Source organism: Ceratotherium simum, chromosome 33 (genome assembly GCF_057802395.1).
Source record: "Ceratotherium simum simum isolate JZ-2026a chromosome 33, ASM5780239v1, whole genome shotgun sequence".
In the NCBI taxonomy this organism is placed as follows: domain Eukaryota; kingdom Metazoa; phylum Chordata; class Mammalia; order Perissodactyla; family Rhinocerotidae; genus Ceratotherium; species Ceratotherium simum.
Genome location: NC_141932.1, coordinates 23,101,740 through 23,114,535, shown reverse-complemented (window position 1 = coordinate 23,114,535; position 12,796 = coordinate 23,101,740). Strand labels below are relative to the sequence as shown.

At 50.4% G+C, this 12,796-nt stretch overlaps 1 protein-coding gene across 2 annotated transcripts in view; it reads left to right on the top strand.

Moving 5' to 3' along the window:
• The first annotated feature begins 2,583 nt into the window (after positions 1–2,583).
• Positions 2,584–12,796, top strand: part of ACTN4 (actinin alpha 4) — a 73,413-nt gene continuing 63,200 nt past the window's right edge. For both annotated transcript variants that reach the window (XM_087421796.1, XM_004441491.3), the window contains exon 1: positions 2,584–2,800. In XM_087421796.1, the coding sequence (XP_087277922.1) occupies positions 2,639–2,800 (162 nt within the window). In that variant the 5' untranslated portion in view covers positions 2,584–2,638. The remainder of the gene's footprint in view (positions 2,801–12,796) is intronic.

The window sequence follows — 12,796 nt, the reverse complement described above, 5'->3', positions numbered from 1 at the left end:
AGGAGCCATCTTGAGTTTTGATTCTTCCCTCATCCCCACCCCTCATCAAATTCATGACAGTAACTGATCAGCTCCATGTCCCCAAATCCTCCCACTGCCCCTCCTCCACAGCTCTCTCTTCCTCCTGGCCCCTGGTTCTGTCCACCGTCATGCGGATCATTGTAGCAGCCTCCTCGTGCCCACTCCACCTTCTACAGTCTGTTCCCTTTGTGTGGCCAGAGGGACCGTGTGAACTGCTGAATCAGATCCCAGCCCTGCTTAAAATCCTCCCTTAACTTCCCATTGCTTTTAGAATAAAGTTCATTACATATCAATTACATCTCAATATAAGAAAAATTTAAATTCCTCACCATGGTTGTAAGTCTGTTCCTTCATTACCCTAGGATTCACCTCAGCTGCTCTCGTGCCAGACACTGCTTCAGAGACTAGGGACACAGTAGTGACTGAAGATGCCCACCCTCATGGACTGACATTCTTGGGAGGGAGACGATTAACACAATAAAATAAACCCTTTGTGTTCCCTTTGTGTGGCCAGAGGGACCGTGTGAACCGCTGAATCAGATCCCAGCCCTACTTAAAATCCTCCCTTAACTTCCCATTGCATTTAGAATAAAGTTCATTACATATCAATTACATCTCAATATAAGAAAAATTTAAATTCCTCACCATGGTTGTAAGTCTGTTCATTCATTCCCCTAGGATTCACCTAAGCTGCTCTCGTGCCAGACACTGCTTCAGAGACTAGGGACACAGTAGTGACCAAAGATGCCCACCCTCATGGACTGACATTCTTGGGAAGGAGATGATAAACACAATAAAATAAACCAGTCCTGTAGTATGTTAAATGCTGATCAGTACTCTCTGAAAAAGAAAGCAGGGAAGATGTGGGATGCTTTTTAAAACAAAGTGGTCAGGGAAGGTCTCACCGAGGAGGTGGTATTCTGCAGACCTGCGGGAGAGGAAGCTGTGGGCCCTGGGGTTCCGGTATCTGGGGAAAGTGTTCCAGGCAGTGGTAACAAGACCAGGTACAAAGGCCCTGAGGCTGGAGCACACCTGGTGTGTTAGAGGAACAGCAAGGAGGTGAGGTGAGCAGCAAGTGGGGAGCTCAGAGAGTGAGCGGGGGAGTGGGAGGTGAGCTGGGAGAGGAAACGGAGACCAGGACGACCAGGACTTGGAAGGCCGTGTGGGTCTGGCTGAAGCCCCAGGGCAGGGAAGACTCCTGCAGCCTTTCCCCTTTTCCTTGACTTTGACTGGTACCCTGAGTGTGGCGCCATGGGAGCATTCTGAGCAGAGGAGGCAGTGAGTCGATCTGACCAGGTGTTCACAGGCTCCCTCTGGCTTCTCGTGGGAATCAGAGTAGGGGACTGTAGGGGGAGCAGGGAGACGAGAGGAGGCTGCTCAGTGGTCCCAGCGAAGACAAGGCTGGGTGGGCAGGACCAGGGTGGGGCTGTGGGGGCAGGAGGAAGTGGGTGGATTATTCTGTGTATACTTTGAAGATAGAACTGACAGAATTTCCTGAAGAACTGGATGTGGGGTGTGAAGAGGAGTCACGGGTGACTGCAAGGTTTTGCTGCCTGCGCAGCTGGAAAGATGGAGGCACCATTAACTGAGATGCGGATGACTGTGGGGTGACCAGGTTTGGGAGGAAGATCAGGAGCTCAGCTTTGAATATTTAAATTTGAGACCACTATTAATGTGGCAGTGTCATTTATCTGTATTTGTTATTTATTGTTGCCCCCCTCCTCCCCCACCCCTGCAGTGCTAGCCACTTGAGAACTAATCATGCTTATCATACTCAGCACTATATCACCAGCGCCCAAGAACAGTGCCTGGCACTCAGTAGGTGCTCAATAAATGTTTGTTGAGTGAATGAAAATAGACAAGTCCAAAAACTCCTCTACTTTCCCGGTCAGCCAGTATCTGTTCCAATCTACCCAACGCCCATGGCCATTTCGTGAATCCCTCAGGTCTTTGTTCAAATGTCCTTCTCCGAGAAGCCTACCCTGACTGCTTCATTTACATTCCAGCTCATGCTTGGTTTTTCTCCATAACACTTATCACCTTGGAATATATTATAGACTTCTTAAAATTTTCTCTCTCTTCGCTAGAAGGTAGTTCCATCGGGGCAGGGATTTCTGTCGATTTTGTTTGGTGCCAAGGCGTAAAACGTGGTCTGGCATACAGCAGGCGTTTAATAAATATTTGTTGAATTTGTGTGGCTGAATGGGGATACATTCCACGCCCGAGCAGGTTAAGGCCTGATGGGGAGACCTGCCTCATGAATCATTCATAACTCTGGCCCCGCCCACACGCGGAGGACACACGCGCGCGCTCCCGCGGCGAGGGGGCGCTGCTCGTGCACGAGCCGAGGGGGCGGCGGGGGACGTGGCCTCTGCGCAGGCGCCGAGCTCCCCGAGGCCTTCTCAGGGCCTTTCTGGTGGGGAGGCGCGCGCGCGCGCGCGGGAGGGCGGCGGCGGCGGCGCGGTGCGCAGGCGCGGCGGGAAGTGCGCAGGCGCGAGAGGAGGGCGGGCTGAAGCAGCTGAAGCGGCGGCGACGGCGGCGGCGGCGGCAGCTCGGGCAGAGGGGCGGGAGCTGAGGCGGGAGCGGACGGGCTGGTGGGCGAGCGAGAGGCGGCGGAATGGTGGACTACCACGCGGCGAACCAGTCGTACCAGTACGGCCCCAGCAGCGGGGGCAATGGCGCCGGCGGCGGGGGTAGCATGGGCGACTACATGGCCCAGGAGGACGACTGGGACCGGGACCTGCTGCTGGACCCGGCCTGGGAGAAGCAGCAGCGCAAGGTGCGCGGCCCGCGGGCCGGACGGGCTGGAGGGGGGCTTCCGAGGGAGGCTGGGGGCCTGGAAGGGGCTCGGAGGTCCTGAGAGGGAACTGGCGGGGCTGTGATGGGAATCGGGGGTCCTGAGAAGGAAGCGGCGGGGCTGGGAGGGGGTTTGGAGTCCTGAAAAGGAGTCGCAGAACTCGAACAAGGAATTGGGAGTCTGAAAAAACCATTGGCGGCCGAAGAGGGCATATGGAGCTCTCCAAAAAGGAATCGGGGAGCCGGGTGAAGGCATTGGGGGGTCTGGGCGGGGAATTGGGGGAACCGAGATGATTGGGGGATCTAAAATGGAATTGGGGTCTGCGGCGGGATTGAAGGGTCGGAGGACGAGAGAGAAACAGAGGAGTCTGGAATTGTGGGTCAGGATAGAATTAGGGTTCGTGGGAGGCTGAAGAGGAGCTCGAGGGTGGAGGGGGCTATTTGGGGTGCAGGAAAGTCTGAAGAGGATTGGAATTGTGGGAGTCCCAGGTTGGGGGAGTTCTAAAGAGGATGGAGCCCCTGGAAGTCTGAAGATGGAGGAGGGGTACTAAGGAAGGATTGTGGAGTCTGAAGGGTAGTGGGAGGACTGGGGAGAGGAAAGGAGAACAGAGGCTAAGGAAAGAAGTGGGTGTGAGAAGACCTGGGGTGTAGGGATGGGTAGGGGCACAAAGGAGGGCTGGGACTAGGGGTCTGATGGGAGAAGTTAGGGACCTATGAATAAGAAGTTTTTGAAGGGGTGAGACTTATTTGGGGTCCCTGTTCTAAAAGGAAGAGGAGAGGATGGGAGATAGGAAGAGTAAGAGAAATTGATGAGGGATGGAGAGGCTGAAGGGGCATAGAGTATTTGGAGTGATTCGAAGAGGGGTTTCTGAAGAATTGATGGAAGGCTGAACAGCTCAGCAAAGCGTTGGAGGTGCCTGAGAAAAGGTATTCTGGAAAAGGTGAGGATGGTGGGAGAGAAGGTGAGCGGAATGGCGGATCATGGGAGGGAGGTTAGTTAGGAAAAAGGAAAGTCCCATTAGAAAGGGACTCAGCGATGGAGACTGAGAAGGGAATTTTGGAGGAGAGGGCTTCTCCCAGGACTGGAGATTGTGTGCGTGCCATGAAGGGAGAATAGGAGTTTGGGGAGAAAGAGGTGAGAATGTCCAGGAAGAGATGTGTCTTTTCAGGGGGAGGGGGTGAAGGGATCCTAAAGCAGGGTCTGTTTTCAGGTGGCATTTTAGGGTGTGGAAGCGATTTAGGGGGACCCACAGTAATGAAAGGGAGATTAAAAGGAGTGAGAGGCCCCGGGGTGGTTTGTGTCGGGGGAGGGAGGATAATCCAAGGTTGTTGAGGGGGAGATCATATAAGAGAGGGTTTGAGTGTGTGCAGGCAGAGCTCGAGGAAGGTGTTGAGTGGGTGTGTGTGCTGGCAGGGGGTTGTTTAAAAGTGTATGTGAAGAAGGTGGGAGGTACTTGAAGTTAGAGGCATTTATTGTGTTCCGGAGATCTGAATTTTCTTCCCAGATTTGTTACTAATCAGCTCCAGGGCCTTGGGCAAGACCCTTGATCTCTCAGTGCAGTCCTGTCATCTGGAAAACGAGGAGGGTCGAGGGGTCCCTTCTGTGGTTCTACGAAGATGGATGTGTATGGCGTTGGGACTTTGAGGGTGGGTTTGGTGGAGCTGTTTCAGCAACATGGGGGCATTCCAGGGGTTGGAGCGGTGAGCTGAGGAAAGAGTGGAGCGTGACTGGAATGGAAGCCTCCAGAGGGTGTGCGTGGGTGCTCTGGGGCTCGGTGCAGGCAGCCAGGCTGGAGGGGAAAGAGTGAGAGGAGCAGCTGTTCCAGGGCAGCCTGGGGTGGGGCCTGGCATAACCTTGGGTAAATGACCAACCTCGGTTTGAATTTCCTCATCAAGAGTTGGAGGAAGGGGGTTGGTGGTGGTGTCCTTATCCGTTGCCCCACCTACCGCAGGGTGGGCAGGTTGAGATAATCTGACAGAAAAATGCTTGTGGAGGGGAAAGGGAGACCTAATCGGCAGTCCCAACAATAACTTATTGCCTGAGGCAGTGCCGGGGTGGAAAAGGTTAAGAGTTGCCAAGAGACTTGGGAATTTGGGAGGGGAGCAGGGGGCCACGATTGTTTTCGAGAATGTCTGTTGCTTGGGGAAATGAGCCCCTGGCCTTTTTTTCTTAGGTGCTGGGAGTGGGAGCCCTTCCTTTTTCCTCCCTTCCTGTCTTCTGTTCCCCAAGTGACTCCCTTTGCTAGCTCAGTTCCACTGCCTCCTGGGAGTTAGGGTGTGTGCTCCTTCGTGGTTCTAGTCTCCCTTGCACAGAGGGTGAGGCTGGGGCGCCATTCAGGTCCTGGGCGGGAACCAGGACTCACCGGAACCCCAAGGCCTTGCTGCCATGTGTCGTTCTCCCTCCTCCCTTCCTCAAGGACCAGGCAAGGTTGAGGGAAAGGCTGGTTCACAGCGTCCTCTGATACCAGCTGCTTTAGATTCTCACTAAGGGCCAGATTCTACTATGTCCTGCTTTATACCTGCTGCAGCAAATATGTACACCTCACTGTTCTTTGGGGAAAAATATGACTTCACTGCTGTACACTTTCCTATTCTGGGATAGAAATCCTTTATGAAATGGGGGAAGGAGTAATGCAATGGAATATGTACACAAGTTTATACTGTTCTCTCCCTTCCAAGAGGAACCTCCCTCCCCGCAAAGAGGCTGGCTGGATTTTTCTACGTTGCAGTGTCACTCGAGTGGTCAACAGACTGCCCTTTTTGCCTCTGCAAGGCTGAGCCACTGGGCAGAGGAAGAGTGGCAGTGCTGTGAGGGTGCTGTGCATACTCGCATACTCTAAACATCTGTGTCCAGGACAGCTGTAGGCTCTTAAAGCAAGTGGAATTGAATTCTAGGAACTAAGCAAGGGTTGGCGCAAGTCTGAGGGGGCGTGTGGCTCCTGGTGGTTTTCATGTCCACCTGAAGCCCTTTGCTCTGACTTCTAAGGACCCCTGTAACCTAGGCATTACCTGATAAGTAGGTTATGCAACAGTTCTGACGTGGGAAGGCCCTATGTGTTCTCCTGGGGGATGGGGGAAGGACTGGTCTGGTTTTCTGAGCAACTTCTTGAGGAGTTATAATTCAGGGCCACAGTTCCCTCTCCTAATTTCTGAAAGGGGCCTGGGTAGCCCTGCCATCCCCTGCTCCCCTGGATGGGTGAGGTCTATTGACAGCTGCTCCCAAACTTCTAATCACAGCAGGAGGAAATGCCTCCTTTGCTAAGCATCCGTGTTCATTGAAACATCAATGCCTGCAGGGCCTCAGCGTTTGGACCCCGACCCCTGGCTCGGGCTGTATTGGGTGTGAGTTAATTATTTGAAAGTTCTGATGGTGTTTTGTTTTTCTCCAAGTAGATTTTTTTGTAGGCTGATAATGGAGGCCCCAAAGTAGCCGTCTGATATTTTGTTCCATTACTCTAATTGCTTGCTTCTTAGGATCTGGCTAAGACTAACAGGTCCTTAGCAGTTTTCAAAACTAAATAACGTACTTACAAAAAACCGCCCCCCCAAAACAAAAAAAAAAAACCCCAAACTCAATTGTCATCTAGAAATAAGATTGTAAATATGTGAGGGGGGTGGGTATACGTTGTCTGCCCTCTTGGGAGGGGGGGGGTAGGGGAAGCTACTCAACTGCTAGCACTCTACGCCCGCCCCGCGCCCATGTGTGTGAGAACATGGCTTTTCTGATGAGAGCAGAAGAGAGGAGCTGTGGGACAATGGCCTGGGAGTACAGCGCCCCTTGGAACAACACACACTCATTGGTTGAGAGGTGAAATCCTGTTGGTGCCTTGGAGTGGCACCTGCTGCCTTCCCTAATCCTAAACGGTCCAGGGCGTGGGTGCGGGATTGCCCTCTGCCTTTTGAATCACCCTGCCTGGTTCCGGCTTCCAAGGCCAAGAAGGAGGCCACTTGGGCAGCAGGGAGCTGACTCACTCTCCAGTTGGAACTGGCGCTGAATGGTTTCGTTTAATGGCAGCCCATTGCCTGGCCTGGAGTGGACCGCCTTGTGGGAAAGTTTAGTGGAAGTGTTAGAGGGAAACAGCCCAGGAGTTGAGGGCGGTGTTGTAATATCCAGGTGTGGCTGGTACTGTGGAACTCCAGGATGCAGTGGTGGTGGTGGGGGGTCAGTTAATGTGCAGGCTTGCGCTCGAAAAATGTCCTCTTCGTCGGATGTCAGGGGAGCGGGGACGAGTCTGGCTTGCAGTCTTAAGCCCCTGGGGTGGGGAGTTCTGCCATTTAAACATAGACTCCAGTCCTGGCCGACTCTGGCCAGACTGTGCCCTTTTCAGAGTTAACTGAGTGTCTAGTACAAGTGATCTGGCAGGGCCAACCAGCAGATGACAGCGAAGAGAATGGAGCCAAAAAGGAATTGATTTGGGAAGGCTCACGGCATTTCTGAGACTACTGAGGTGAACGCTTTAGGCTTTTGCTATATTAATTTATAATGTGCTGGGAATTGTACAAGCCTTTGACCAGATCTTAGCTTTGTTCTTTAAAAAAACGATTCCCTTGCTGCTTTTATTTGGGGGTGGGGGGTGGGGAGAGGGGAAGGACAAGAATAATTAGCACACACTTGTTTACTTTAGTATCGCATACTGGGTCGAGTTTTCTGAATAGCTAAAATATCAACATGTTTAGCTCTTCCCTGGCATTTAGTATATTCTAGATCAGTGCTTCCCCCAGCTTTATTCTTGTTTCCTTCACTTAGTGATGTCCACGTTCTCGTCAGTCCCATTCAGCTCCCTTCCCTCAGTTTCCTCCCGGGGCCTTTGTGTATGTATTTATTTTACAGAATAACAAAAGCACTCTTGTTACCTTGGTTTAAGTCCTCCTCCCCGCCTTTTCTTTTTTCATGGAAATCGGAGGCAAGTTGAGAGCAAGTTGGTAATTCAATGGCGGTGGTAACTGAAACACTGACCTACTAAAAGGTAGGCGGAAGTATCTACTAGAGCAGATACAATCCTGTCATCCACGGAGGCTTGAAAGAAGTGTTTATATCACGGATAGTTTGAGAGCTCAAGATTAGTCTCCCTTAGGATGAGTTTCAACTTTGAAACATCAAAGGGCCGTCATAAGGAAACTTAGTTTTTGAAACATCAAAGTGGAGGTTATAAGGAAACTTAGTTTTACAGTGTTGGCAGTCTAGGTGCCAGAATTTGTTATAAAGTATCTGAAAGTGGCATAGAAGGTTTATGAGTTACATTTTAGTCAGTATCCCAGGTATCAAGTTGTGTAAGGTTCAGTGAATCCAGAGAAACAGAACCATTTTAATTTCCAGCCTCTGTTTAAAGAGTGATCTTATTGGGGGAGAAAAATTAACCAACTGGCTGGGAGAAGGATCCTGCCTCTTCCAGAAAGTGAAATCTTTGCATACATTTAACTGGCAAGAGTGTCCTTACAGCAGGGCTTGGGAAGTTGTATCTATGTAGCCGCCTCCCTGGGATTATAAAAATCCCTGCGACGTTGTCTCGGTGTGGTGCCTTTTTTGGTTGTGTTGTTCTTGCGCGTCCTCCCCCTCCCCTTTCCCTCATAAACAACAGATGCATTAACTTGGAATGTCCGTGGAAAGCCTTTAAAAGCTGGTTGGTGTAACTTGGTTGCCTCCTCTTTAGTCTGAGCAGCAGTTACTCTGGAAGAGGCCAGTGGCCTTTCTCTTAGATGTAATTTATTGAAGTGTTAGCTAAAGGTGACTGGATTGACCTTATTTGGGATTTGCTGTTTGCCACCTATTTCTGTGCTGGCTCCTGCCTTCCTGAGATGAGCCCCATCCCCCTAAGAGTGAGGGACCATCCTGTGTTTCCAGAAGGGGCAGTAGTCCCCAGCCAGAGCAGTCTCCCTGCACTCGCTCTGTCCCTGTACATCCTGAACTTCAGTCGTGTGTGGTTTTTCCATACCCACTTTTACTTCTGTCTACTTAATAATCTTCTTTAAGTCAATTTGCCTTTTTTTTTGGAGGAAGGTTGGCCCCGAGCTAACGTCTGTTGCTGATCTTCCTCCTTTTTTTCCCTTTTTTCTCCCCAAAGCCTCAGTAGATAGTTGTATGTCCTAGCTGTACATCCTCCTAGTTGCTCTATGTGGGATGCTGCCTCAGCATGGCTTGATGAGCGCTGCGTAGGTCCGCACCCAAGATCCGAACCAGCTAACCCCAGGCCGCCGAAGCAGGGTGTGCGAACTTAACCGCTATGCCACCGGGCTGGCCCCCAGTTTGCCTTTTTTTAACTTAGATTTTAAAAGGAAAATTTAACGAGTGTGCTAAATGGAAAACCCAGCTTCCCTGGCCCTTAATAGAAGGAAACTGCAAACATAAACACACTGGAAACAACAATGTGAAGTTCTTGCCAGGTACTGTTCCTGCTGAAGGCTCGGCCTGAGGCCTGCTCCCTTTGTTGAAAAGAGAGATTGGGGAGGTGCTGAAGACCCACCGGACCAAGCAGAGACTTTCTCTTTGAAGTCATCAGAAGGCTTACAAGATACTCAAAGAATAAGCTTCTCACTGTGGTTCAAGCTTTAATGGAGGATGTGGATAACCCTGACAGTCTCCCAAGTGGGCATGCCACCCTTGGAAGAAACTTGATCTCCTTTGACCCAGGAAGCATTCCATGAGTGGCAGGGCAGAGTGACTTACCCGGGTACACACAGCCCATCCTGCGTGCCCAACATCCCTCCACACTAGACTTGAACATGTCACTCATGATTGCCTGACCCTGGATTTAGCTTTGCTTTCAAGTGTTAGGGTTTTTAAGAAACTAGGGCCATGTGGTAAATAGAAGAGTTGTGGGCTTATCGCTTGCTCCTCACACAGCTTTTTCTTTTTAAGACTAACTTGCTTACACATATACACTTCAAGTTTGCCTGCTCCCATTAATAAAGCACTCCGCTACCCCATCTGGGTATCTGAATCCTAAATTCTGAAAGGAAAGCAGTGCCCTCCTGTCGAGTTAAGAATGGCTTATTTAAATGTTTATCTTCTAAATATCAGAGCAGAACAGATTCTTTGTCTTCCGGTGGAACCATCCGCACGGGGCAGAAGTCGTTGGAAGTGGCAGTTACTACTCCGCAGAACACAATGAAGTCATCTTGGGAAATATCGTTGACAGTGTTGAAATGATTGAATGGGACGCCAGAACACCAGCAGTACAATAGCATTTGTGTCTTCAGCTTCGGGCAGGAATAAAGAAGACATTGTGGTTTGTTTTATGCTTTTTAAAGTTTCCCCCCCAAAGGTGTGGGGCTGAGTGATGTCTGTCGCTGGCTTTCTAGTGGGTTTTTCTTTTCATCTTCTCCTCCCTGAGAGGGGGTGGAAGCCACAGCCCAGGTGATGGGAGGCAGGCGGTGGGCCTTACTCCTCAGTCTCCACAGGGGAAGGCAACACATGCAGTTTGTTAATCTCCAAAAAGCCCAGGGTAAAGCGTTTCCATGTCGTACCTCCTGAGCAGCCTTGACTTGGAGTCTAGCTCTGAATGTCTTAATTAGCAGCCATCCAGGACGGGGGCACGGCAGGAAGTAAAATAGATGCGTTTCTCTTTTTTTTTAACTCCGAGCTTCATTTCGATGGTGGCAAGGCCGGTTTGAGGTTAGGAGAAACATCATGGGAGGAAGCTTGCGAGTGATTCAACAACCAGCCACGCAGGGCGGTTGCTTGAGGGTGTGTCACTCTGGGAGCGTTGTGGGTCTTCGGCGTGCGTTATTGAAATGACAGGCCTTCCTTTACCAGACACCAGGCCAATCTCACTCAGTGTCAAAGGCCTCGGGGTATGCATGTATGTAATTGTCAACACATTAGTGCTCCATGATCAGTCTAAATCTGGGAGTGAGTCAAAGGAATTTAGTTGATATCACCATGGAAACTAGTTGCTTGCTCACTGTCTTGGGGAGTGCCTCCGTACCAGAGGCAGCACTAGTGGTGGAATGTTGGGCTCCTGGGCAGAAATACGATGCTGCCAACAGGTCTCGCAGGAAAATATCCCCGCGCATGGTGGCCATGCTGGGTAGGGGACAAGGGGCCTCTATTCCCTGGCGCAGGAGTTGGGCCAGTCCATTTTATCAACGAAGGGTGTGTATTTGCACATGAGAGAGGCAGAAGAAAAAGGAGAGTGCTCCGTGAAAGCCGCTGTTGGCTTTGTGGCTGGGACGTGTGCTTTTTCTCTGGGCATTTGGAGTTGGAATCTCAGCTATGTGACTTCTTAATAGCAGGGCAAAATGTGCCTGCAACTTTTGCCTGCTTTCACAAACACTGACAAATTAAAAAGAACTCTGAAGTTTCCAGCAATTCCCAGGCGCACAGTTCATTCCATGATAACATTTTTTTTTTTTTTTAATCCACATCCTTCCTCCCCCAACTCTGACAGTAAATAAACCTTTTTCTCCCTATCACTCCCTGCTCTTTCTTTGAAGGAAATGAGTATCTTTACATTAAACTCTGTGTCTGATGAAAATATTAAATGCTTTCACAAAGTGCCTCTTTGGCTGTTGCCGGCATGGATTGTGTTTGGAAGAGTCAGGTTTTTTTTTTTTTTAATTTTATAGGCTTGTATGATCTTCCAGTTCTGGCCTATGAAATAAACTCAATTTCAAAATTCAAAATGTCTGGAAGTGGCCGGCTTGCCAGGGTACTTCAAGGGCACTCTGATGAATCAACCCTTCTTACCGGCTGTCTGCTAACCAGCTCTGGAAGGTATCCAGATGGTAAACATCACCAGGATTGTGAGGCAGTTTTTTTTTTTTTTAATCATTTGAGCTATGCTGCCAAGTCTGGTAGGATTTGACTTTCTGTAGAGCAGAAAGCTCTGTATCAAGATGTCTTTTTCAGAGATGGCAGCCTGTAGTCACCCAGCACTGCGTCTGCTGGTGGGGTAAGAGGAAATGCCTAGACCAGTTGGAGAAGGACCTTGACCATTTGGGGAAACGAATTTTCCCTTTCCTTAAGTAACTTTCATTAAGTCACTGACTCCGAGACAACACACGGAAGAGAGAATTCAGCCCATTGAGAGCTGTGAACCCTTTTAGGGATGACTGGTTAATGGATTATGGCCCAAAGCTGCGGAAGGTCAGGGAGTGGTGCTCGGCTCTGCCTGCTGCACAGAGACACCCAGATTCGAAGGGAACAAGGTTTGACCATGAAAACAGAAGACGTGCAGCGCATTGAGTTCTCCTCACAGCTACTGTGGACTTCAGCAAGTTCTGGGCCCCTTTAATAAACAACCACAAAGCCATCCTTGCCAAATACGGCCTGCGCCAGGGCCACGGGGTTAGCTTCAGAGACAACTTTCTTGCCTAAAAATAAATGCGTGTTCCTATCGAACATTCCAAGCATAGTTTAAACATGAGACCTCTGAGTAGCAGCTCAGGCTTCAGTTGTGGGTTCAGCAGTGGGTTCAGTTGTGTCAGAGCGTGGGCAGCCGAGGGTCTTTGGGATTGGCCAGTGGCCACCAAGGAAATCAGATGACCCAGTGCAAACCATTGTCCATCTCATTTCTGTATGTTCTTGGTCTGCTCACAGGCTGGTGGGGGAGACAGCAAGCATGTAAATAAGGCAAGGTAATTTCAGATAGGGTTATGTGCTATGAATTGAATAATAATAATAGCTAGCATATTGCTCTGTGCTAGACGCCATTCTGAGTGCTTTACGTAGACTGACTCGTGTAATCCTGTGAGGGAGGTGGTGTTCCCCTTGCAGGATAGGTGCAGGAATGGATCCGTGGAGGTTTAACCCACCTGCCCAAGTGACAGTGCAAGGATTTGGGCGTAGAAGGTCTGGCTTCAAGCCCGTGCTCTCATTTCTGCACCGCGCTACAGTCTAGTGCTTGGGAAGGGTCTGGGGAGAGCTCAGTGAGGGAGGAGGGTGCTGCAGGTACCTTAGATCAAGAGGAAGATCTCTGAAGACCTGCCGTTTTAGCTGTTCCCTGAGGGAGGAGAGAGAGAGAGCCGAGAGAGCACTTGG